Source organism: Mizuhopecten yessoensis, unplaced genomic scaffold (genome assembly GCF_002113885.1).
Source record: "Mizuhopecten yessoensis strain PY_sf001 unplaced genomic scaffold, ASM211388v2 scaffold11181, whole genome shotgun sequence".
Classification (NCBI taxonomy): domain Eukaryota; kingdom Metazoa; phylum Mollusca; class Bivalvia; order Pectinida; family Pectinidae; genus Mizuhopecten; species Mizuhopecten yessoensis.
In genome coordinates, this window is record NW_018408920.1 from 376,575 (window position 1) to 403,605 (window position 27,031).

Below are 27,031 nucleotides of genomic sequence, written 5' to 3' on the forward strand. Positions count from 1 at the left end.
GATGTGTTGATGACATACTGTAACATGCCACAGACGTGATGTGTTGATGACATACTGTAACATGCTACAGAAGCGATGTGTAGATGACATACTGTAACATGCCACAGAAGTGATGTGTAGATGACAAACTGTAACATGCTACAGACGTGATGTTTTGATGACATACTGTAACATGCCACAGAAGTGATGTGTTGATGACATACTGTAACATGCTACAGACGTGATGTTTTGATGACATACTGTACCATGCCACAGAAGTGATGTGTATATGACAAACTGTAACATGCTACAGACGTGATGTGTTGATGACATCCTGTAACATGCCACAGAAGTGATGTGTAGATGACAAACTGTAACATGCCTGTAACATGCCATAGAAGTGATGTGTTGATGACATACTGTAACATGCCACGGAAGCGATGTGTTGATGACATACTGTAACATGCTACAGAAGTGATGTGTAGATGACAAACTGTAACATGCTACAGACGTGATGTGTTGATGACATACTGTAACATGCTACAGAAATATTTACTGCCCACCAACACCATAGATCCCACCAACATCATAAATTTGTCAGGTGAGAAGTTATCAACGACATGTTACCTCTATTGAAACCATTAAAGAGCGACGACTGGACCCTGATCCATAGGAAAAAGATGCACAGTAAATAATACTTTATTCTCTCCTCCTATTGTACCAAATAATGGGCGTTTAGGACATACGCTGCGTAACAGATGTGGTAAGAACAAGAAACACGTCAATGGGAGTTATGGTAACACGTGGATATCAGGTAGGACACGTAATTATATGATCAGGCATTAAGTAAGGAAAAGAACAGGAAAAGGTTCATCAAGGACCAGCAAATAAAGGAATGATTCGAAACAGTCAAGCGGATATAACGTGGCCATAAGTAAAGCAACAGAATGAAACCTCACAAGACGCTTCGAAACACCTAAGTACGTCTTAAGGATAAGTAAACAGGTAAGATAAATGTATTTTAAAGCGTTATCAAAATAAGAGGTAAAATCTGCACCTCATCGAATATCGGAGATGCAGGAAGACGGTTGGTAAACACAGGAAACACTCTGAAACCTAACATTAAACGAAATGAACCTAGCCAGGGAACAGTCAGAGTACCGGATGAATAAATTGGCAATCACAGACCATTCACACAGCGAAGTTATGACATCGACTAGGGTTATTCCAAAGTGGTGGACGAGGAGAGCAGCTTATCCAAGTGTCAGAAAAAGGAAGCCATCTTGATGCGTTGCATTGGGCTGTTTCTGAATCGGGATGAAGGGGCCATAGCCTCTCGTACATATGTCGACCGTACTGGCGCTTTTCTGCCTCATGAAGAGTTGACTCATGTGCCACCCCTCCCCCTCTGCAGAGTCGAATGTTTTCCTCTGTGTCTACTTCCCCCTTGCACTTGGGATCATTTTCGTTTCCTGTCTTTCATATCTTCTTTCATTTCTACTAACTTTCTCTTTCCATTTTCCATTCTCTGGTGTCCCCCTTAGCACCCGTCCATATATCACCCTGGCGTTACCAGGACGGCAAACCCCAAACAAACAAATGCGATGGACTGCATCTTTTATTGAGTTGGAGTTATGTTTTTTGACACTTATGTATTGTCTGGTTGTTCTGTGATGAAGGTGACCGAATGCAGGGTTCTTATCAGTCATCGAAACGCATTACACATAAGCATATTACTGTTTGTGCTACATGAACCTATTAACAATACAAATTATGTCGTTACTAAACCATCATTTTAAATTTAACTAATGACTATACCGACGATATCCATCTTGGTGTATTTGCCACGCCGTGCTTACGTCCAGCAGACTCGGGTAGTTTTACTGGTTGTAATTTGATGCACGGAATTTGTATTGAGATTTTAGTAAAAAAAATCACTGATGGTACCATTGGCCTTCTTAAATATTTTAGAATTATCAAACAAATATATCCATAATTTTATTTTTATTTTGATAAGCGAACATATTTAATCTTTTATTTTTGTCAGAGATAAACCATTGATTTTGCAGTTAAATAGATTTGTTATTTCTAATATTGATATTTTTATTGATATCCCTAAAAATAACGTAAATTATGTTTAAACGTTGTTATTTCCAAAGAACAGTTAAACAAACATAAATTACTTCACCTTACTCACACCATTCGATTAAACTTAATTGATAAAACACACTCGTGAATGTAGAAATATATTTTGTAAACAATATATACTCACGGTATTATGTCTGTTTTCAGGGTCGCACGGACCTGTCATCGGCCAGTAGAGAACTGTTGAGAAAACGACTGTTTACCACGGCGGAACACATGAGAAAGGTACCAGCCAAAAACCAACCCTTGTTTACAGACACTTATTAGTATAGCATAGTGTCACATTAGGAACACACTTCGGCCTTTTCCGTCAAGTCGACTTCACGAAAAAGGTCGATGTGTAATCGGATGACTAGTGCCATAGATATTATGTCTAGATTTGCGCATATGCTACTTGTTATATATCAGACAGAATGGTTATCATACGAACTGTATTCTATATTGTTGCTAAGATTTCTGGGTTCCTTGCATCGAAGAAACTTGCCTCAGTGTGATTCCTTGATCAAGCTTTAAAAAAGAACATATAAACCCAATACCAGAAGGCAAAAATGTAAGATATGCTGATTTAATTCGGGTAAAAAAACATCTTGCCGATGACAACCACGTAAATACAATAACAACATTGTCTTGATAATTCCTAAGCCTGGTTGTAGTGTTACAACAATGAACGCCTCGTCAGGTTGATGATAAGTAAATTGATGTTAATGTTATAGATACATATGAGGACCGTTAAGTTATTAGTATCATGATGTCAATATTAAAACTCTTAACACGACAAGTGCATATACATTAACTTGTTCTCTAAGTACATAGTCCACTGCTAACATCCTATTAGTAATATCACCCGACCAAAGTTCTTTTTAGTTTTGTCGCTTGACAAACAATTTTTTGTTTACATACTTGTTCTTATTCTTTGAGGAATATTAATTTCAGGAAAAACCAACAAAAAGAAAAAGAACGGTAACCTTTGACCCCAACACCAAAGTTCGTAGCTAGTCAATCTTACAGCAAGCTTCATGCTTTGACATGATGTACCCATAAACACACACCCCGTACTGACTGCGAGTGGGTTAAGGGTGTGGGGACAGACCTGCCTGTTATTATTGTTATATAAAGGTGTTGGTCATTTTGTACATGTTATTTGCTGCTTACATATTCCGTTGAAACACTGAACAACACCTAGGCGGTAAATAAAGATATTCCTCTATCCATACTTTCCTCGTGTCAAGGATACCAACAGATCTAATGAACACGCTTTTCACAATTTCCATACTGGCTATATAGACGCTCATCTTTCTCTACAACAATTATATCTTTGGAGCAACAGCCAGAACTCATTGTAAACCGTTAGTGAACATGTAGCATAAAAGACGACACCCTCGTCAAATGATGTCGTTCTCTCACACTCTCTGCTGCTAAATAGTAACAGCATGCCGAAATTTAATTGCATTCAGAGACGTTTTAGTAGAAATCGTGACTAAGATATACTTCTATAAACCTATAGATGCAATGTTTTGTACAGAAGTAAATTCCTTATTCAGTCACAGGATTGAAGGATGTTCAATCAGCTGACGTGCTCTTTAATTTGGACATATATCAATGGGACATCCACCCGAATAAATACTGATATTTTGTTAAAACAACGCAAATTAATGTTCGGCTACTCCAAGGGGAAAACATCTGTTTAATTGACCACATAACTATTCCAAAGAAAAAATACAACAATGAAGCATATTTTGGAGGTGTATTCAGGACAATGACAAGGTGATATATTTGTAGATTTCGTTTTTTTTGTCTCTTTTGTTGGAGAAACACAAGGAAAACATTTCCCTTTTTTGCTTACAGTTGATAAATATGTTGACAATATAGTGTGATGTTGCGAATGTTGGGATTAAGGGTCGTTTTTGCTATTGGGTGTGCGGTGTGTTGACATCAAATTGCTATATGTGTGCTTGGAATGGGTACGGGATGGATGAAGTACGGATGCCGATGAGGTTGTTTTGGCCACTTGGTTTCAGATTTTCTCCATCTTAAATGATGCATTAATGCCTTGCATGTATTGTATGTGGACAGCTACGGCTTCATTTTGTTCCCTATACATTCTTCGGTCTCGCCTGGTTATGGTTTATCCACTAACCGTATTCGTTATTAAAATACCGAAAATTGTTTTTCAAATGAATATTAAAGATATTTTAAAATACATTGTACTTTCCTTATGAGGAAATATCCAATTTCAGGGATAGAGCAGAAAGGAGTCTTGGGTCTTAACATATCTTTCGAGTTTCGCAAACACACTCAGATATGTGTATTTAATACAATCGAATGAAGAATTATTTTGATTTGATCAACAAAAATATATGAGATTACATATGCTTAGTATTTTCGAACTTCCTCAACGTAAAATTAAAAGTTTCATTGTTTTCGCAAGTCAGTATATATATAATTATCAAGAGATACTACCGGTTAGTAACCATTGATAAAGTAAGTCAATTGCAAAGCTGCTAAATATAAATAGAGGAATAAGCGGACAACGAAGAACACTGGCAATAGTCGTTTTAAATCCAAATATATTAAATTCATTTTCTAAGACAAATATTTAGAGATTTTTTTTTTATTTTCCGTTATCAAAGATCTGACAACCTTTTCTTTTCTTATTTCTGCATATGCATTTGCATATTCAATAATATAAAAATCACAAACGGATACAGGTTTTATTAAAAGTTTTACACATTTATGAAAAAATGTACGGATTTATTCCCTATCCAAGTTTAACCCTGATTAACACTGGGCCAAAATGTTATGTAAGCGGCTTATACACTACTTCTACGGGCGTGCGAACATTTGGAAATCAACGCATCTTAAACTTTTCTTATGGGCGCCTAACCATGCATATAAATAAACTATTACAATGTTCATATCAAGTTTATTGAATTTAAAAGAATGATCTTAACGATATTTCAAAATATTGTATCATAAATTGGTTTTATTGCCAAAGTAAGACATTGAAATTATTTTTAAGAAGCCACATCTGTTTGTAATACTCTTTAAGCACAAACTATAGTCATTGGCATTTTGGTTTGCTTCCAGGGTCAAAGAGTGCACAGGGGACAAGTAACAGACATAAGTTTCGACGACATTCCAGGTGTAAGTTCGGAAAAAGGAACCGGGGAGGTAAATTTACGTGCAACTTCTGCTTTTTATACGACAAGATTAGATTGTCAGTGGTAATTAATTGCATTTTAGCTTACATTATACATTTTATCTGATTTGCAGCCAGAAAAGAAGTACATTTGTACCATATATGAATTATATTTGGTGTCTTACTTCGGTAAAACAAAACTTTTTAATGAAGAGCAGGTTCTGACAAATTAACTAATGTGCTATGATTCTGTTTTATTTATTTCAGCTTGGTCAGTTGTTTACTGTGTTGCGGCCTTGCCCGGAGATAATAAAAACTTGGCCGGACGATGTCCTATCAAAGCGGTTCTACACTTCCCATGATCAACGTCACGCAATTCCGAAGTCTTTGTGGCGACCCGGCAAATCACCAAGGGGCCAGAGTGACGTTATGTCGAGATCTGGGTACAGTGAAATCACAGGGAGAACCGGGGAGACTGTTACCAGCGCCACCTCGTGCCGGGCTGTTACCAGCGCCACTTCTTCAGTTTCAGATTATCTGACAGAAAAACGTATGCCAGAACTTTTGGAGGAATTTTACACGGATAAAAAATACTTGGATAAGTTCGTGGAATAAACTGGTGAGTGGTTTATAAAAAAAGAACTAAACGAGTAATGAAGCAAATTGAAACTAGATCGTTCAGACATCTTCATATTCGTATAACCTTCTGATAGCTAGTTAGTATTATCTAGGCTTAACAAAATATTCATTTCCAAACGTATCAAATGATTTTTTTAACGTTACGATGAAGAGGTATGGTGGGTAAGTATGCACATTTTTTTCGACAGCTCGCACCTACTTTTTTGGAATATTTACGCGCAGTTAGCTCGCAACTGCAGGAATTTTGAAAGGTAGCACTTTCTAAAATATATGATCTCGCCAAGATTTGGCTTTTCATTTTACGGAAACGAAATAATATTCATCGTACATGTATCTACGTAGTACTCGTTGGTTATGTGTGCAAAGTATATCATTATGTATTTCAAACATATGTGGAGGTTACTCTCAAGTGTTAATTCTAAGGTATTATATACCAAAATGGTAGGTATAACTGTTTGCTTTGTTTACCACAGTCAATATATCTGATTAACGATGAGAAAATAGTTTCAAATATTATTAAATAATCATAAACCAAGCAGTCAGAAACATCGAAGAGAAACCAAAACATATTCCGTCCTTACAAGTAGTTGTTTTGTTAATGAAATAATGGTTACTATGTTAGCCCTTTTTCCATTGAAGGACCAATGATCAATAATGTGGTCCTCAGATGGTAAAGATATTATCTTTCAAAGTCGGAGAATCTGTCATGTTCTTATAAATAGCTGGTATAGTGCAGCTGGTTTATTTCACACTGCTAGGTGACACTAATATTTCATCACGTCACTCCTACATTAGTTATAGTTCTCTATATCTAGGTTATTTAAATTGTATTACTCGCATCTGGTTTTATTTCCCCATTCACACGGTTGTTTTCATTGCATGTATATTTTATGACTAGACTGATGATTACTTCAACTTCAAAATAAAGAAACAGGTCAATTGTGTGAATGTCATTTACTATTTCAGGACGTGGTTCTGACGAGAGAATATACGCAGAGAGAGGACGTACATTTCTGAATAACAGAGCGAACTACTGGGCAAAACGCGGGGACTTGTCCACCCGGCCCCCTGCAACAAATTTAGGCCTTCGTCTGGCTCGGGAGCGAAGTACGACAGTGTTTTGACAGGCGACAAAACTCGCTTTATATTGTTAGTTATATTGTCAAGTCAAATCTACTGCTTTGAATTATTCACGTTATGGGACAGACACATCTTTTGGATACAGAAACAGTAACCAACACAGTATCGATGAGAGAATGGCAGCTGATTATAAACTGTTGTGCGTATGAACAATTTAAAAATGTAGATGCAGAAGAACATAGGTTCCACTTGTCCTCTCCTCTAGTTGCCATTTCACAACCGATAGGAGAATGATGTCGTCTGATGCAAAGAAACCTTTTACTTTTTTATGCATCAACTGATTGACCTCAGATGGATGTCTAACAAGAATGTAGAACGAGAAATGAAATTAATCTGGCCCATTAAGTGTTAGGTTGTTGGGCGTATTTATTTATTCATATTTATTTTAAGCAATGGTTCAATTAAATGTAAACATTTAAGTTCTGGATTATAGAGCGTCGTTATTGTGTATGTAGCTGAAATCGTACAAATGCTTACTTTAGTATTGTTGTTTCTAATGTTTTATACAGATATGATATGACAAAGGACGAGAACAAGTTTGCGTTTTGTTTGTCATCTTTTATTTATCAAAATAGTAAACAGTCAAACTTCGCTGTTGTCTGTCTTGGTGGTCAAAGTTGCATATCTTTCACATAAATATTAACTATATAACATTAGCGTAATGCAACACCAGTGCAGTTTATTTGTGTTAAAAAAATACAAAATAACGTTATTATGGTTTTTTTCTGAAACAACATACAATGTACATAATAATAAAACCTTTTTGTTGACGCTTAAAGATAAATGTAAAAGATATAAAAACAGGACGCTGACGAGATCATCACATTTGAGCAGATTAACGATAGTTTCACAAACTATTTAAGAAACAATATATGCGTTCATTACCACATAATACATAACTCATGATTCAAAGACACATTTCTCGAAGTAGGAAAGGTTTATGAAAATAATAAAAGCAGGATGATTGGTCCGCAAAGATATTTTTCCATCATTTTCGAACCAGGCGTTATACATTCTGATCAAGGCATAGGCTAGGAATACCAAATTACACTTTGCAAAATTAATAACGCGGCATGATGTAGAATTTTGCTGTTATATTATAATTTCGCATGCAATAGCTTTTTCGCTCGCGACAGGGTAGGCCGTAGCTTTTATGATGCCATGCGATTTAGGTATTGATGGGGCGCGTACGAAGGCCCTTCTTATTGACTATAGTTTCTGTCTCTCTAGTTGTAAAAACATTTTATGAATACTTTTGTCGTAACACAGAATGATTTATTAAGTAATGCTGTTTATTTGTTTGCATTAAACTTTAATGAGTTAATGATATTCGGTTTGGAATGGATAAATCATATCGTTTCATTCATAACATAGAAATTTATTTATATTAGTAATATTTCAAATATATGCATGACAATTAAATAAGACTGATATTGTGCATTGCTTATTTTCTCTACATTTTATAGCGATGGCATATACATGTATTGACAAACATGGAGTTTAACATCAAAACTCCTGACATGTATTACCATGTATCGGCTATATTGAACAAGCTGACCACTTGCAGTAACAGGTACATTTTGAACACGATATCTGATCACAGGTTGATTTCAGAAAAAAAGTCTATATTCGTAATACGTTTTCCTCAGTCAATACATTTTATAATCCATTTCAATTAAAATAAATATTTTTGAAATTTGTGCAGATGTTTTCGTTTTTTGTCTGTTTGAGAAAAACGTTCAGGTACTTATAATTTAGATTAAGCTTAGTGGTTTCCAGCGCTTCAGAACACAAATAATTAAGTGCACTGCTGCATTTTGGATTGTTCCCACGCATGTTCTTTCCTGTGAATAACGTGAAACCTTACGACATACGGATATAAATAAACGTTATCTAAGGTGAGACGGAATCCAAACTTAGTGGGAGATTAACATCGCTTTGTCAGAATTAAGACTGACGGATTGACACAATGTTTTTCAAAATGAGTGAAAGCATGACAGACATTAATATAACTCTGCTTACCTTCTGTTGGTCTTTTATTATGACTATTTTCAACTCACGATGCTACTTACAGTGATGATAAGATGAGAGTTAATTGTGTCATTGAGTAAATTCATCTCAATCTGAGGACTTTGTTGAAATTGGTTTGGAGATAATTTTAGACACGTTTACAGGGTAATTTTGAAGTAAACATCAAGGTATCGGAACGAAAGGAGGTTCAATGTGATCTGGTTATGAAATATTATCAATTTAATAGAACAATTTGCCTATTTCTTATTTTTATACTGTATATGTGGAAGAAGAAGCAACCAAAAGGAGCATTTCTTGTTTAGAGTGACTTCCTTTGTGAAAGTATCCATCTCTCAGTGTTCAGAAGTTTCCACTTGGGCATACCGGTTCATCCGTTGGGTTCTGATTTTGTTTTTGTCCATACACAATTCCTGGAAAGCAACATACAGTAGTAAAATAAATGATCGGCAGTGTAAAGCGTTTTGAGTTGGAACTGTTAGAATTGTTATTGCATCTTTCTGTAGGCTTCAACAACAATAAAACAATAGTGACAATAGCGATAATATATGTTAACTTAGTGATAAATATTTATAAACGACCAATTTAAATCGAACGTATAGTCATTATTGTTTTAAAGAAAAATATGAATTTTATGTTTTTCAATTTGTTTCTGATACCGTTTGTTCTTCATACGTAAAATATGTTTTAATCAAATGAACGCAAATGCACCTTCGACAGTATCACTCGGGCCGTTGACTGTATCAGAACTCCTGTGTCGTCGTTTCGAACACTCCTCTTCGAACAACTTCGCTTGTATCAAGTCCACATGTTTTCATTGCATCCATGATTCTCCTGATCGTTGCCTTATCGCCCTCTGCCTTCTTCCATGTAGAGAACATATGCAGGAATCTAGCAGGCATTGTTTCTGCCTGATATTCGATATTTACTTGGGAAATTTTCGTACTTTCCAATCCAAGCAGAATGAAAAATTCGAAGTATTCAGCACCTATCAGTTTGGACACCCCAAGCATTTCCATTTCTGTCGGACATTGTTCAAGTACCTCTGAAGTAAGGTCATATTCTGTAAATAGTAAGATGAATGTACCCAATGAGTGGTAAATCACAAAACAATATCATTACTAAAGTTTAGACGTTAATAGTACCGCAGCATGTAGTACATTGTAATATTAAACGGTGTCCCAACAAAATTATATGATTTTTTTATGGACAAACAGGTATGTGTAAGGTCACTTTAAGCAACACAATACCCAGTCTTAATACATGTACTTTAACAATGCATAATCACAAAGCAATGATCCAGACAACTATTGCAATATCAAATCATAAAGTGTGTCCATCGAACTACTACATGCACAGATACAACAGAAAGCTAACAAGATTATCGCAAGCGGAACAAAGTACGCGGTGCGCAGATAGTTCGATGTACATATCTACTAAATCTTGTGCGAAAATGATGAAGTTGAAATGTAATGTATGTGCCAAACAACAGTGCAAATAATGGTGTTAAGAATTATGGAACACGTGTTAGGACATGTAAAGAATCTATAGCTGTGACATTGACCTTGAACGTATGACATTGACCTTCGACAAATAACAAGGGATTAGTGTACAAAATAATTGTCAGGAACCTAAGACAAAATTACTATTGACGGAGAGACGGACGAACGAGCAGGATGACGCTAATAAACACAATTATTATCCGTGGTTATAGGGCCTTTGCAACCAGCCAATATCTTTCTCATCTCCGTGGGGACCATACAGCCAGTGCTGCCATTTCGGCTCTCACAGCTAGCATTCTACAATTATAGCACTGCCCAACCACGTACTCATTTAAAGATGATTAGACTGGAACAAGCGAAGTAAAGTATCTTGCTCAAAGATACAACACAGTGCCATGCCGTGACTCGAACCCGCAACCCTTCGGTCACGAGCGCGGCGTCCTATCACTAGACTGCCGTGCCTCCTAAATACATCATCTAAGAATCTGATTAGCCAACGAGAAGAAATATTTAACATATAAATAACATTCACTTGCATGCCTAGATGTCTCAAAATTACTGATGGAAAATTGTAACGCTAATTATGTTGGTGGAAAATTTCGTAAGATATTTCATAAGAATTCAGTTTAATCCTTTCTGATTATTTTTTGTTACACACTCGACGGTGTCTGGAATAACGTCGCAATAGAGCCACCAATCCCCTGTCCCAGTGTCTATGCAATACCGCCTGCATTTGCTTATCTTTCATCGCGACAGCGGTAGACACGTTCACGGCCATCATACTGGAAAAGCTTAAAACATCGGTAAGAAAGAATGCGACCCAATCAGCCAAGCGATACACATTTAGAGCATGTGTACGGCACAATTGCAGACAGCGTTGACGTCGCCTTGATTAAGCTGCGGCCCTACGTAAGGACACCGTTGCTTTAGGTTGAAATCGTGCAATCGATTTCTAAACGTTGTCGGACAAACTTGTCGTCCTTAAATACCGAAAACTTTTTTTCTATCGTTGTTTGAAAATAATAACGGAGGTGGGACACACGCATCGCTCTGTCGCGGTGTTACACACGGATGTCTACTTCTGTGACGGTCTTTTAATCGTCGAGTGTGCGTAAGGCTATTAACTAAACCGGGAATAGTTGATTCATGAACGCCAAACTGCTTGGCGATGCGACGTTGTGATTGACCTTGTAAAATTAGAGCAATATTCGCGACATTAAGATATTTAATGGTTTTTGACTGATTTGTTCTTAATTGTATCTGTACAAATCAAAAGTTCGATTATGATTGGTTTCAAGTTTATCATACGCGGGTAATCCCTAATTGCTTGAATTCTGAAGTTTTGTTAAGAGCATACAGCACGGTTCTGTCGGAGCCTTTACACACATTTTTGCAGTACCAAAGGCAATCGTATTACCAAATTTTGAATCTCTTACCTTCGTCGTATTCATCTTGCACCTGAAGAAAAGAAAAGTTTATGTTTAAGTAATCGACACCTATTAGGTGGTTGTAAATGGATGAAATGGTCAAAAGGTGCAATACAATGTTAACTTAAAATTTTCAAATAAATGCTTTCTTACTTCATTTTTCTAGTAATTGTTTTTAGTTAAGTTGATTCACACAAATTATGCACAAATAACCAAAATACGAACACACTTATTTACAAATATATAATGAAAGTGACATACCGGTGGTCTGGCTTCAGAGAACCATGGTTGTAATTCATGTCTATAGATGAAGTGCTTGTCTCCCTCGCATGAAAAACAGCAAGGCAGAAGCTTGCGCTGTTCGAGTTCCATTTTAGGAACAGTCACGTCCCCTTCGTTCACATTTGCCTTACAATGCAGATGGTATGTGAACTTCAGGTCTCTGTGAGCGTACAGTTCCATGATGTTCTTGAGTGCCTCTTCCACAAACAACCTCACTCTCAGTCCGGCGCCGGGCTCGATCTTTGGAATAGGGGACTGCTTGAATATTGTTGCCTTGATCATGTTGCTGCCACAGCAGATCGCTACTGACCAAACACCGTCAATCCTGAAAATCCCGAACCCTCTCCTTAAACAGATTTCGTCTTCTACTTTCAGGACATTGAACTTCTCGATGCATGCAGCTAGAAGTTTGTCGAACACTGGGAAGGGTACGCATCTGTCTGAGAAGACGAGACATAGGGTTCTGGTTTTTACAGCATACCTGTCGGTCATTTCTCGTGGAAAGCAAATTTTCCCTGACAGTAAGGAAGGGACGAGATAGATTTCTTCAATTTCGGCTTCTTCTGTCTCGTCTTTTCCTGTTCCGACTTGCACAAAGTCAACACTTTTCTCCTGTTCTTTTTTGGGTCTGGCGATCAAACCTAGTCGCTCCATAAAAGCTAGAATGACTGCCTTGTATTTCCAGAACCACATCTTCTTATCCTGTTTCCAAACGATCTTCAGATACTCCATATCCAAAATGGCAGACTGTTGGTACATCTTCCATAAGAAGTTCGCTCTTTTGTCCTTTCGGTCAACAAATTTTGGTACAGTAATTATCTTTCGAAAGGCCTGAGCTACCCACTGAGGATCAAGAATGACGGTTTTTGCCAAAATTGTACCAAGATTCTCCGTTTCTTCACCAAAGTACAAAATGCTGCCGGTGTAGTGAAGGTATCTATAACAAAATGTAATAAAAATCTTTATAATAAGCTAGAATCAAACGTGGACATGTCAACACAAAGCGGTAATACATTTCCCTTCATTAGGTACGGTAACTGACGAGCAGCATTACGTGTTGACTAAAGCAAACTTACTTTAAGAACATGTGTATTTCTGTTTCGTCGTTGATTTCCACTTCACACGTTCTTCCAATAGAGACGACATCCTCAAACGACATGACCTTTTCCCCAGTTTCCTTCCTTCGCATCATTTCCCTCTCTAGAGTAAGCCACCGAGCAGGTAATTCCTTCTCCCACTGCGATTGCGATGGTGCCACCTGCGTGATAGCACTCCATAGCTGTACGATTCCCGAATGGTTCCTAACATTATTGTTGACTTCCAGAAAACCATAGATATGATTTTTCATTGCCTGGAAGTCTGCCATCCCGCACAATTTCTCTTCAAATTTGTCCAGCTTTTGTTCGATTTCTTGGTCCTGATTTAAAGAACAATATTGGATTAACATAACAAGTTTTATACCAGTTCTGCTTACCCTACAATAAATACATTTATATTTGAATTTAAATATATAAATACTTTTTTTGTTAGTAGAACATGTTTATAACTGTTGATAGAAGATGTTTGATCTGTTAGTAGATCATGTCTTTTTAGGTTGAAAAGCGAAATCATTGCTTCTACAATCTTTCATCCGTAGTCATCTTGTTCTTTCCACCACTATAAAAATTAAACATACACTATTGCAGACAAGGGTGAGAACCTTAAAGGCTAAGTTTGTTTTGAACAAAGACTTGAACTGCAAACTTATTTTGCGAGCTTTCGAACGTCTGTTTCTTTTGTCAAGAAAAGGGCGTTTGCTTGACAGAGGTAACAAACGTTTTCGAAAGATCTTACAATAAGTTTTCAATTCCTGTTTATGTTCAAATCAAAGTTACCCTTTATTTTGCTATACCAAACTGATGAATCTCATTTTGAAAAACAAATAATCAATCAAAACAATGTTATGATGGAAAAGAGTATTCTAAACCAGCTCAAGGACTACTGGGAGCAGGCACTGATATGCTGCAGTAAGTTGTGCCTGATTTCTATCTCAACACTTGGCAATGAATAGCTTCATTATTGAAAAATAACATTTGTGAATACGTTTTTCCCTTTTTACATCAACAATTTCAACAGTCATTTATTAACTGCATCCATGTTATTTTCTGTATAGGGGACAATTTTGGATAAGATAGCAATTTGGGTATAATGTATTTGGGTATAATGTATTTGGGTATAATGTATTTGGGTATAATGTATAATGTATTTGGGTATAATGTATTTAATGTATTTGGGTATAATGTATTTGGGTATAATGTATTTGGGTATAATGTATTTGAATACGTACCGTTCCTGAGAGTTGATCCAAATGTGTGCCTACTAGTATAACCGGGGGAGTTGCTATGGAGCATTTTCCGCTTAATTTCTTCTCCGAGTAATTCACAGCAGAGCGAATCCAGTATTTGATTCTTTCTATTAAAGTAGAAAATAATATCACTAACGTGCATGATATCGTATATGAAAAATGACACGCAGGAAAGACAATAAAGTAGAGAAAGATGACCTACGTGTTTTAAGATCGAATGTTTACAATTACTCGGTAGGAAAAGACAATCCATGTTTTAGTTGAGATCGAGTGTTAAGTAGAAAAAAGACCAGGAGTTTGTTATAAAAACGAGTGTTAACAATGACAAGTAGAAAAAAGCAGGAGTTTGTTATAAAAACGAGTGTTAACAATGACAAGTAGAAAAAAAGACAATAAAGCAGAACAAATAAGTCCTAATATTGACGTAAACATAACATCAAATGTATCTGATGTAAATGTGTACCCATCTAAACTACAACATATGAATTAAATTTATGATGGTAAATATAAACTTATTACGGGAATATTAGTCTAGTCAATATACCACGTAAATGTCTTAATCTAGACATTATTGTTGGTTGTTACCTCTTCGATGGAAAACGCCTACACAAATCTAAATTGAAAAGACCCCCTTTGGGAAAAATATTATCAATGTCAACTAAATACTAACCCATGTGCGACACTAAGTATAAAAAAATAAAAATCATAGCAAGACAAACTCAAGAAGAACGATAATATTGTGTGAACGAGGACGTTTATACTCTAATTGGACATAGACCTTTCAAGACTGATAAGTACTGCACTTTGTAAGAACTAATCTTAGTACAATATGTTATTGCACACAGTCAATAGCTTTTATGGATGTATTTCTGACTTCCTCTGACTTCATATATTTGCAAACATGTTAGCGTACTTGTGGCAGCGTCCATGACCTGTTCCGTTCCCTCGATACACTCCATCAGGTTGTAGACCACCAGGAAGATGGCGTCGCTGCTCAGGAAGATGTGGTGTGTATTGTAGTACGGCTCCTCCCCTCCGAAGTCCCACAAGGACAGATATGCTTGGTCAGCGTTTGGTTTGTCCGTACCATCCGCAACATCTATGAGTGTCCCCATGTCATCTGCCCAGTGTTCCCGTGCATCCCGATTAGACCCTATGGTCTCAAGCAGTGTGTCTGTCGCTCCATCAACAGACAAAGGCGGCTTCCCCGACTGTGGCAGCGTAGGTGTCTCCGTTACCACCTTTGCTTGTGGCATCTTTTTTTCAGTGTCGACAGAATGTATGGGTTCTGTAAAGAATGAAATGCATTTTCCTTTTTGTTACAAAACTGTCCATCGGTATACCAACCCAAGAGCACACCCCATTTTGAGGAAAGACTTGTGAGATGCTTGCTGAAATATTAGTAATGAAAATATCAAAGTGTAAATCAGTTATTCCATCTGATCAAAATATTCACATATTTAATTTGAAGTAATACAGATTATTTTATTAAGAGGATATGAGTTGCTATACTGGCCATTAGAACATGAAATTTGGTTTAAACGTGTGAATAAGAATTAAGATCTAATCGCCAGTTGTACACGAAAAACAAGGAAAACACACTTAAACAAACACTGCGTTCACATATTTCAGAAACAGTGTATTTATCTTGCTAGAAGTGTTGATCGACCTTTGTTGGTGACATGTCACACTACAGTGGATTAACCAGTCAGAAAAAACTTTCAAAGTTGGTCATTTGCCCCCGCCTATACTGGCGCGTGCTTGACATTTTTGACGTGGAGGCGGGTTTTTGATAGTTTGTCAACGTCCTGTTATACCAATTTTATGTGTCAAATATGGATTTAGATTGACCAAATTCTTAAAAATTCTTGTCAGTACCCACGACAAGCTGACCGTATCGGCATCTGTGATTATTTATGAGGAATTTGTTGATGTTGTGTAAAATGCATATAGTCCCTAAGGCACTGTGATGTTCGTGAAATAGAAATGTTTCGTGTGTGCTTTTGAATTTCATAACATGTAGATCGGATTTAAATTGTAGTAACTCAAAGTACGTACAAGGATATTGCGTATTCATTTGTTTCACAAATAGAGTAAATTCGTCATCCAATTTTGTAAATGCAACTCCACGCCCGCTTCTGGGAACAGGCCAGACCTTTCGTATTGTTTTTGTTGGAAGGGGGCTCGGCTTAAGTGCGGCGAACGGGGCTTAACACAATTAAGCCATGCATCTATTTCAGATAAGATAATGGTCTGTATCCAATCAATACACACTTTACAAACGAATGGTGTTAAAAAGTCTGTAACATCAAGTGCTTTTGATTTAAAGATAATCCCCTTCTTGAACAATGCCCTTTACAAAATCAATTGATGAGACATTTTAAAATGGCAATAAAGTTCTGATTTCATTTGTTACTGTGACAATCCCCTTACCTTGTACCGTTTCCCAATTTTCTTGCTGCTCGGCTTGGTCAGTTTCGAGCTCATCTACATTGTCAGTCGCTTTGTTTAACAGTAGCACCTGTTGAATCCTCGTTTTAACATTTTGAGTTTCCGTGTTCGCGTCAAGCTTAACTCGTTTCTTTGTCACCATATCGACGAGGAACCGTTGTATAAATATGTCAACACCGTCAGTACTGGAAATCGTAGAAACGACGTCATCATCCTCATCTAACAAGCGATAACATAATGTACTTTTCCCAACACCTTCCTGTCCTACTATAATAACCCGGATATTTCGCGCCTTTTCTGTCCGGTCCTGAAGCGTCTTTATATAGTGCTGGATTTTCTCCCGACTATATAGGCCTGATTTGTCTAAAACGGAAGAATTCCCATCATTAGTATATGATAACGTACAGCATCTTGAACAGACGGTATGCATCGTTCCTAAATTATAAATTTTCAAAACAATACGCAATGACAATTTGTAAAAACAATGTTTTATTATGATTAAACAGCCCGTCTTTTAAAATAATGGTACTGCATCAATTATATTAAACCACAGTAGTTTGAAACGACTGGCTCCTGATCCGATTTTTTTTTTACACAACTCTTGGACTTGAGAACATCAACTACTAGTATAAACCTACGTACTAACAAGGTCCTAGTTTAGTCCCAGTTCAACCAGGATACTTTTTGTATCGCGTTTACTACGGGTATAATTGATTCGCTCAGTAGACGTTGACTCCAAAGGTATAATAAACACTTATGTAGATGCAATATTGTCATATCTAACTCAACATTAATGTCGTCTATCGCTCTTTAAAATGTTCTTGAGATTGTAAACCATACAGCCACTGTTTTTCGGTGAGATACCGATGTAGCTGCAATTTCGGTGAAGGAATTGAACTTTACAGTAGAGAAGCTCCTCACTGAGGAAAAAAATAATGTCCATGCGTTGTTGAAACTGTGAAGCTGGGGAATAACCTTTAAACTGGTATTATAGATTAATACAGCAGAGAGAGATTGAAATAAATACTGTTTCTGTAATGAAATATTTTTGCATATGCATAAATTTGTTGAAAGGATTTCATCTTATGCACTCAAAAAATATCGCTGCACGATTTGTGAATATTGTCACATCGAAATACAAGGAGCAAAGCCAAATGCAATATTCTAAAAACTTATGAGACGGACAAAGATAGACAATTTTCTACCTTCTCAAATGAATGTTAATAAATGTCTATTTTAGGAAATTTGGGTTTCTCTCTGTCTACTGAGCACAGCATTGATACAGATCCAAGCAACTTACGTTTTCACTTAGTCAAAAAGGTAAGATGTATTAAAATTTAGACGAGGAATAGTTAGCATGTACTATCAATAGGCTTTATTTCAAATCGATTAACATGTGCAAAAAAAAGCGTGTTAAAAAGACCATACATTATATGAAAGTTTACTTACTGATCTCTTGTACACCATTTGAGTGCCCAAATATAACTGCCCCTTTCAGATCTGCTATACTTGATTCAAACAAAGTATGAACTCTTATCTCATGAAAGATCCGGCGGACTGCATTCTGTAAGAACAGTGAGGATGAATATCCTCCAATCATTATGATAGAACTCACTTCTTTCAACACTGATTTTTGTTGGAGATCTCGCAGTGAACTTATGACATCTCGTGCACATGCCATAAATATGCCCTGAATGACCTCGAATTCTATGTGGGCTTTGCCGTCCTTTAGCTTGACCTTGCCATCGAAATCTGCGTCGTCCAATACCCCCGGAATTGTTTTGCCCACGACCCGCTTGTTGACTGGCTTTGCGTCCTTGTACCTACTAGGAAGTTGGAGTACGAGGGTTTCTTTGGAACCAGGATGGATTTTGCGCTTCTTGTACTCGAACTCCCTCATCAGTGGCGAGATGTCGTCATGTTCGGACAAGTCGTTCACACCTAGAACGGTCTCAATCAGACTTTTGATACCATTATTCAACGTGTTTCCACCTCCTGTCATTGTCATCGGGTTTGTTGTAACAACCTTTCCACTGGAGTTTTCACAGGTAGACAGTTCAACTGACGTAGCTACATTAGAGACGATTATAAAAGTGCAGATAACTTAACTATACCAAAACGGACAAAGAAATAAGAGCAAAAACTTTACAAATTCGAACGAAAGTTAAATATCACGTGGGAAATCAGAATTGGGGTAAAAGCACAATACGTCTATAGCACGCTTTTCTCCGATGCTCTTCTATGTGAACAATTCTTGAGTCGGGTAACGAGCTAAAAGTTTCATTAAAGGTTCCAGATAAAGAATGTATTAAGAATGTACAAGCATCAATATGAAAATATTTAAAAATAAAATGTATTTACCGGAATCATTTTTCACAATACTATTAAAGTAAATTTATCAAGGGAAATTACGTCATACATACATGAGGCATCCAAGAGAAGGAATTTGGTTCCGGGTTTGAAGGGTCTAGCCCTGTACATTGACGCACACTGCAAGTAGGTCAGGGCCGCTTCCATCTTTGTAAGAACTGTGACATTTTCTTTCATGTCAGCCTAAATAAACATACAAACTCTCTCGAATACATTCACTACCATACAATCATAATGTATATCTATTTGTTCTGAAATATTAAATGCTAGGACCTTTCAAAATTTCCTAACGCATGTGTCAACAATCAAAATTCAACGTTTTTGTATTCGCAACCAAACAAAGAACTATACTTAGAATATAAGCATAATATTGAACTTAAGCACATTGCCAGCCCGCCTTCCTCAGTTAAAAAGACTTTTTAATTAAGAAACCCAAATCGCATTAAAATTTTCGCTCATTGGATGATAGTATCAAATTGTAAATTTTGCATGTCATTTAATGGTGTAATTGATTTATCAATTCGAAAAAAATAACCTAATATCAGAGTTGTACTTGCAATAAAAAAAGAAAAGTGCCTTGTATTTTAGTATGTTACAGTTCTTTACAAGAAGTTGCCGTGCTTAAAATATATTACATTTCTGAACGAAGAAAGCAAAAAGCAAAAACAAACGACAAAACAAGGCAATAAAAATGGCAATATTATTGCTACATAATTTGACTCATAAGATGTGTTGACAAAAGTAACCAAAACACGACGTCACTATTATAAATGACGCCGTATTTCGTCATGTTTACCTGTGCCGCCGCTTGCGTGATGAAAGCCTTGTTATGTGACTGTTGGGTCACTATCGTCCAACTTATAGTAGTGTCGTCTAGTGGGTACAGCCGGGCGCGCAGTTTTTCCATAAGGTTCTCACGTAAATATAGCAACGCCATACTAAACAGATCCAAAGTAAGCAAGCTCTTCTCTCCCGTAACGTCAACCATGTTGCTAGTGTCATCGAGCTCCTGTAAGATCAATATGAAAACGCATATGCTAATTACACGGTTTATGATGAAACAGGTAGATATCCTATGCAGAATGAAATCAATTGTAAAATTATTTGTTTCGCATCAGGATAAACTATCGAGTAATGTGTACAAGATGATGTACAGCTTACATGAAACTGGTACTTGCCATTTTAAATGGTTACAATATATTAGGAAAATACTAAGTAACTCGGGGCTGAATTATATATGGATATATCAAGAGACTGTAAGCAAATTGTTTTTGAAACATTCAATGAAAACAAGGTTACACGACCAATTTATTCAAAATTGTATAATGATGTTACAACCTCGGCCAGAGGAACCACGTACCTAATTTGCAAGGAACATTTGGCCAAGAAGAATACTTAAAAAAAAATTAAGAAATAATTACAGAGAAACATTATGTAAATTTAGAATATCTAATCTGAATGAAACTCCCTATTGAAACGGGTCGATTTGGTTTGGTTTGGTATTGTTAAACGTCCTATCAACAGCTATGGTAATTTCAGGACGGCCTCCCCTGTGTGCAAGATGCATGCGTGTAGTACATGCGTGTTTTCTTTTTTTTTGGAGGGGGGGGGGGGGGGGGGGGGGCTGCAATATGTTCGTGTTTGTCTCCTTGTGATAGCGCGGAACTGATGCCGACTTTATAGTGCTACCTCACTGAAACATACTGCCGAAGACACCTAGCAGGACACCCCAATCGGTCACATTATACTGACAGGAGTAAAAACTACCATTTTTACAGACTTTGGTATGTTTCGGCCAGGGGACAGAACCCAAAGCCTTCCTCACAGGGGTGAACGCTCAATTTAAGGCCAAAAGTGAGGCATTGTCAATGGAGACATTAGGAAGAAGAAAGTTGTTTAGAAAGAAGAGAAAAGATAAGATCCCAAATTTAGTCGCCTCTTACGATCTTGCAATGGGGGGCAGTAGGTGCAATTCTTACCCTACCTGCAGGGATTGAAACGGGGCGATGGACAGGTACTCCACTAGAAAGTCGAATATGTCCTCTACGTAGTGACAGTGTAGGGGATGAATTTCATTATTTATACATCTGTAGAAATGATGTGGTAGCAGCACTAAGACAAAAATTCATACCTTCTTACTATACATATTGAACTACCTTAAAAATGAAAGGAATGTTCCACATATGCAATGTTGCTCTGCTTAAAAAAGTTTGTAGCTTTTTAGAAAAAAATGTTAAACTTTTGAATAAGTTGTAAAAACATGCTAATATTTCTATGACTGGTTCACAAATATGTATTTCATTGATTTGATTATTACAAATGTAGATACCGCCACCGCAATAATAAGTGTAGTACATGTTGGTATACATGTACATGTGAGAAAAAAACCAATAAATGTTTGTATAAATGTGTCACATACACGGGACCTCCTGTTCCACACATAGCTTGGCTGGGTGTACATCGAAGAAACGAACGTTATTCGAAAGATGAAATTTAAGAGATTTTGTTTTTGTCATAGAATGTCCATTACAGTCTGAAATAAAAATATTTCTTTTTTTACAAAAGACAACATTTTCGACAAAAAACCGCAAAATTTGTTTTACATGCCAAAACTCGTTTAAAATATGATGCACATGTTAGGAAATGAAGCACAATGACATAGACATGGTTACTCCACTAATTATTATAAAAAAAATGTTGTTGTTTCAATGTAGACCTATGAAAAGTACGTTGTCATGAATTAGTATGTATCGCTACCATATTATAAGTATGTTGTAGCAGAACGACATTGATTGGATGGTCGGGTGGTGCCGTGGTTAGCGCACTCGTATTTTATCGGATCGACCAGGATTTTATTTCCGACAGGAAGTGTTATGGTATTGGATTACTACGCATGTAGTGTTTTCCGGGTACCCCGGTTCCCAACTATTTTAGCATCCGTTTGGACTGAATTCCACCTTTCCGTTTCCGCCGTTCCAATTATTCAAAGCTTACAACGATTAAATTTGCGGAAACGTATCCAAACTTTGCTTGAGAGACATAATAAGAAACCAAATTTAAGTTATGTGGTTGGCATGCAATATCACTTACCAAGTTGATTGAACTTACAAAATATCCAGATCAGTCAACATTGTCATTCTGTGCATTATTCAATATACGAATCATCACATTGTGTTTAATACTCTATACACTTACGTTATATATCGGGAATGTCTTGAAGTAGTACCACTGCTCCGCTCCCTCACCCAGAGTCCTATATTGCTCTTCTGCAGAGTAGCCAAAGGAGTGAAAAGTCCCGTCTGGTTTACAAAGAATGGCACTGGATGTCTTCAATGTAGTGTATCTGCCGTAAGAGTGCCAGGAAAACGTGCCAATTCTTAAGGGATTCTGCTTAAAATCATCGTGGAAGGAGTAGGCATACCCAGAGTAGGCGTACCCTACCTTAATGGCGACCACCAACTTGGGCTTCTTGTCCATGTTTACTCTGTAACTTAACAAAATAATGCTCAACAAGAGGCCCAGGGGCCTTAATAGCTCACCTGGTATTTTATTTTCAATTTGAAACCTGCTGAGTAACATACAGGTTTACCAAAGCAGTACAAGAAGTACAAGTTGCAAGAAGAACTACATGTCAATCTGTTTGGGAAACCAAGAACAAGAGTTTCCATGTTGTCCCATGAAGGTTTAAGTATCCAGGGATTGGTCTGGACCTCCGGGCCTTCCCCTTCATTTTGTGCAAAAGGAGAAAATAAATCCCCTGTTTCCATATTGAGCCCCATCACGCTGCCCCAAGGGGGTCACATCCACCTTTTATACCAACTTGAGGCCCCTTTGTCCAAAGATGCTCTAGAACAAATTTGGTAAAGATCCTTCTAGTGGTTGAGAAGAAGGTTTTTGAAGATTTACCACTTGGCCCTCCGGCCTAGGTGAGCTAATAAAACGAAACTGTCGATCATAGCATGCAAGACATCATATCCAAATATATAGTATAACCTTCACCACACTTTGATCTATTTTCTAGTGGATCATGAAAAAACATAATATTACACAATGATGATAAATAGGATGAGTTATGATATTAACATTTTCCAATCAAGTCCACCGTCATCAAATGCAGACTAAATAAACATAGTTATAAAATCTTTTTACAGAACTTATTTTCACATTGAATAAACGATATTATCCAAACATTTCTTGTTTGTTGTGGTAACTTCAAAAAATTAGTAAAATGAGCTTCAATTGATCACTGAAACCTGTTGAACTGAAATTCACTTTTCAAATTTTTCATAAAATGATATTGTGATAGACAGCAATATTTCCTTAAAGAGAATGTGGTATTATATCATAAGCTTTATGCATTGCGATATGAAAAGTACTTGCCCATCCCTAATTATTATTCAACTTGTTTGTTATATTACATATGCTTTTTGTTTGTTTTTAGAATAATTTGTATTATGTATAGTTAAATAGATATTTGCACGGAAGTAAATGATATTAGTCAATGATATTTGCATTGCTACATTTAAATGAGATTAACTCATGCTTCAAATGAACAACATGTCGTAGATTGTTTATGTTTTGTTTTATATATCAACAAAGAGTTGTGTCCCTTATTGTTTGGAAACTAAACACTTCGGTTAGCATACATATATATGTGTCAACACGCATTCAAATTTTTGTCACGTAAAAGAAACAAAATAGTGTATTTACCTGATATCGGTATACACTATCCCACAGTGACATTCATTCTCGCTATTTGTCGCGTCTATCTTGATAGCAATGCTACGTATGGTTCCAATTATGTCGCTAATATCCACTAGTCATGGTCAGCCTAACAGTTAGCCTCCTACGACACCGGGATTTCCGGGATTTCCGGAGAGGATTCCCAGTACAAAAGTTTGACGGGAGTTGTATCGGTTCTATATTTAGATATTTGAAGTGACCTAGTTTTGACAATCCTTGTTATGAATCAGTCGTATTTCATGTAACGATTTTATTTAAGAAGGAAACTTAAAGATTACATGTGATATTTTTTTATATATAATTTGAAGGACTGCATACGTTTGTGTACGCATTTTGTCGCGCATTCTAAATAATTTGCAAAGACTGAAGAGCTTATTTTAAGTGATATTTTAACGCATAATTCTGTTCTTTAAGATATTTAATAAATTATACAAATGCAAAATCAAATAATATGTGCATCATTAGGGATTCAAAATTATCATTTGTAGAGCAGGAAAACAAATTATTTTGTAAATTTTACGATGTATCTCATAAAAAGAACCTTTTTAAAAATTGTATTAACGACTCGAAGTGACATAACTATGCTATTACCAACAGGGCCAAGTTGTCACCGGAAGTACGTGCGAGCTACAGTTACAAAATTATACAAATAAATGCTGTTCTGTGTGTTGCAATTCAACAAAGTTAGATGAAAAAATTATTTAACTGTATATCCGACTATTTTAAAGTTAAGATTCTAAAAATAATGTATATATCGTAATCATATTCCAGTAAATTAATGTAAAACAAGTATTTAATCGTTTATTAGCTCTCATATTGGACTGTGATTGTTTCTATGTTTTAATACCTACATGTACTAACGGTCGAAAAATTGAAAACGTATAGACGTGTCAACCCATCCAAGATGGCGGCACGGGTCAGAGGTCATAGGGGAAAAAAATCTCGCGCCAAAGTAAACAAACTTGACAGTTCGACATGGAGACGGGCTACGTAAGAGACATGATTTAGAATTCGATTTACGCTTGCTTTTTTGTATTGAACTTTATATATACTTTATACACAATGGATCCTGGTGATCAGCATCTAACTTTAGATGATTTTATAACATGGAAACTTCCCGCTTTACGTGACTTTTTGACCAAGCGCGGTTTGTCTAAAGACGGAAGCAAGAAAGAGCTCTCGGCATTATGTTTCGCAGTATTTACTATGAAGCTACCACTTGTACAAACTGGTGCCTGTATTCTAAAACAAAATCAGGAAGATTATTTTAAATTGTTATATGAAGACGATGAATATATACCGGACCCATTGTTATTACACACTGGGTGGGTCGAGGAGAAACTGGGATTGTCAAAGTGGCCACCTATCTATATCACCGACATCATTAACTTCCTTGTTACCAGACAATCGTCGACTGCTGTACAGACCATTCTTAATGATTATAAAATCGGAAAGGCTTACGAGTACTTTCAGTCTGGTCACCTTCAGGAAGTTTACTACCATTCCATATCGGCTACATCGACTAATTGTATTTTGTCGGCCAAATGTACACCGTCACAGAAAGTAAAAGACGATTCACATACAGTGTGGGTTTGCTGTTGCAAGGAAAGTGGAACAGTAAAATCGGCTTATTGTACCTGTACAGCAGGGTTAGTATACAGAATTTTTTATATACTTAATAAATTATATAAAAAAAAGATATGATCACCACCTATGAAACCCAGACAACTGTACATGTTGATATATACCAGGTCCAGTACACTCTGCCGATTGAGCTATATAGCTATAAAGACATATATAGCTATATACACCTATAAATTATAGCTGTATTGAGCTATATTTTCTCAGATTTCAAATTTCATTAAATTAAAGCAAAGTCACATAAAACAATAAGGTTTATGGTAATGTTGACTACAAAAAGCATACATTTAGATGTTTATTTTCATTTTTCATAAATGTAAAATTTCCGATTTTTTTACATCATTATTTTTTAAAAAGAATACCCATATTTAATGTCTTTTGTTATCAACTTAATGATACAATCTTCTTTTAAAAGCGACTGTTTCGTTTTCCTTGAAAAAGAAAATCAATTGAAAATAGCTCAAAAGACCTATTTCACATAGGTCAATAGAGCTATTATAGGTCTTTACAGCTATATAGCTCAATCGGCAGAGTGTACTGGACCTGTATACCTGTAGGTGATTGTGTAATGTTAAAGCATTAGTTAACGTTCTATTTATCTAACTGATTGTAAACTAAATGCTAAACAGAGAGTCATACTCTATGGACAATAAACTATGTAAATTGTCTTCAATATATTAGTTAGCTATGAGAACTATTTCAATTAGTGATCAATAATATAAACCAATTTTTATAAACATTGTCCTGTACATAAGTCTTGTCAATAATGTGTTACAGACTTGGATCAACATGTAATCATGTAGCGGGTCTGCTGTTTCGAGTCGAGGCGGCTAACAAAATGGGAATCGCTTCGTGTACATCTGTCCCATGTGTATGGAATTATGTCCCATCAGGCCAGAAACGTGTGGAACCATGTCAATGGAAGAACATGACAATCAGAAAATCCAGACATGGCAAAGCAGCTAGTGTAATTTATTTACAAGATTCTAATGCAATTGAATATACATTTGAAATATTAATTTACATATATAGATGTGCTATTGACTGTACAATGTATTGAGATATTCACAGGTACATATGGTGTGACTGAGCAAAAAAAAATAGTATATGTATTATACTATTTTTTTTCTCAAACATGATATATACCTGTGGGGTATATATATTCAGTAATAGCCATTCATATGACATTATATGACAATCC

General features: G+C 36.3%; 3 protein-coding genes across 6 annotated transcripts in view; 2 read left to right on the forward strand and 1 right to left on the reverse strand.

The window, feature by feature from the left end:
* LOC110440417 overlaps positions 1-7,283 on the forward strand; it is a 14,265-nt gene extending 6,982 nt beyond the window's left edge. Inside the window, exons 3-7 of one of the 3 annotated variants that reach the window (XM_021483482.1) lie at positions 2,272-2,349; positions 3,058-3,108; positions 5,212-5,295; positions 5,531-5,882; positions 6,869-7,283. In XM_021483482.1, the coding sequence (XP_021339157.1) occupies positions 2,272-2,349; positions 3,058-3,108; positions 5,212-5,295; positions 5,531-5,878 (561 nt within the window). In that variant the 3' untranslated portion in view covers positions 5,879-5,882; positions 6,869-7,283. The remainder of the gene's footprint in view (positions 1-2,271; positions 2,350-3,057; positions 3,109-5,211; positions 5,296-5,530; positions 5,883-6,868) is intronic. The other 2 variants (XM_021483483.1, XM_021483484.1) reach the window with 2 other exon arrangements.
* Positions 7,278-24,341, reverse strand: LOC110440416. Of its 2 annotated transcripts, none has more exons than XM_021483481.1 (13): positions 24,157-24,341; positions 22,642-22,930; positions 20,243-20,455; positions 19,500-19,629; positions 18,526-19,146; positions 17,059-17,439; positions 15,539-15,913; positions 14,608-14,732; positions 13,358-13,698; positions 12,261-13,218; positions 12,009-12,030; positions 9,782-10,133; positions 7,278-9,483 (listed from the first exon to the last, which is right to left on the reverse strand). In XM_021483481.1, exons 2-12 carry the CDS (start codon positions 22,921-22,923, stop codon positions 9,814-9,816), a joined length of 3,768 nt encoding a protein of 1,255 aa, XP_021339156.1. In that variant the 5' UTR covers positions 22,924-22,930; positions 24,157-24,341; the 3' UTR covers positions 7,278-9,483; positions 9,782-9,813. The 2 variants fall into 2 exon arrangements, with proteins under 2 accessions (XP_021339156.1, XP_021339155.1); XM_021483480.1 differs by having other exon boundaries at positions 22,642-22,936.
* An 822-nt stretch (positions 24,342-25,163) lies between these two features.
* Positions 25,164-26,975, forward strand: LOC110440452. The gene is made up of 2 exons (XM_021483551.1): positions 25,164-25,838; positions 26,608-26,975. Exons 1-2 carry the CDS (start codon positions 25,252-25,254, stop codon positions 26,888-26,890), a joined length of 870 nt encoding a protein of 289 aa, XP_021339226.1. The 5' UTR covers positions 25,164-25,251; the 3' UTR covers positions 26,891-26,975.
* Positions 26,976-27,031: the final 56 nt, after the last annotated feature.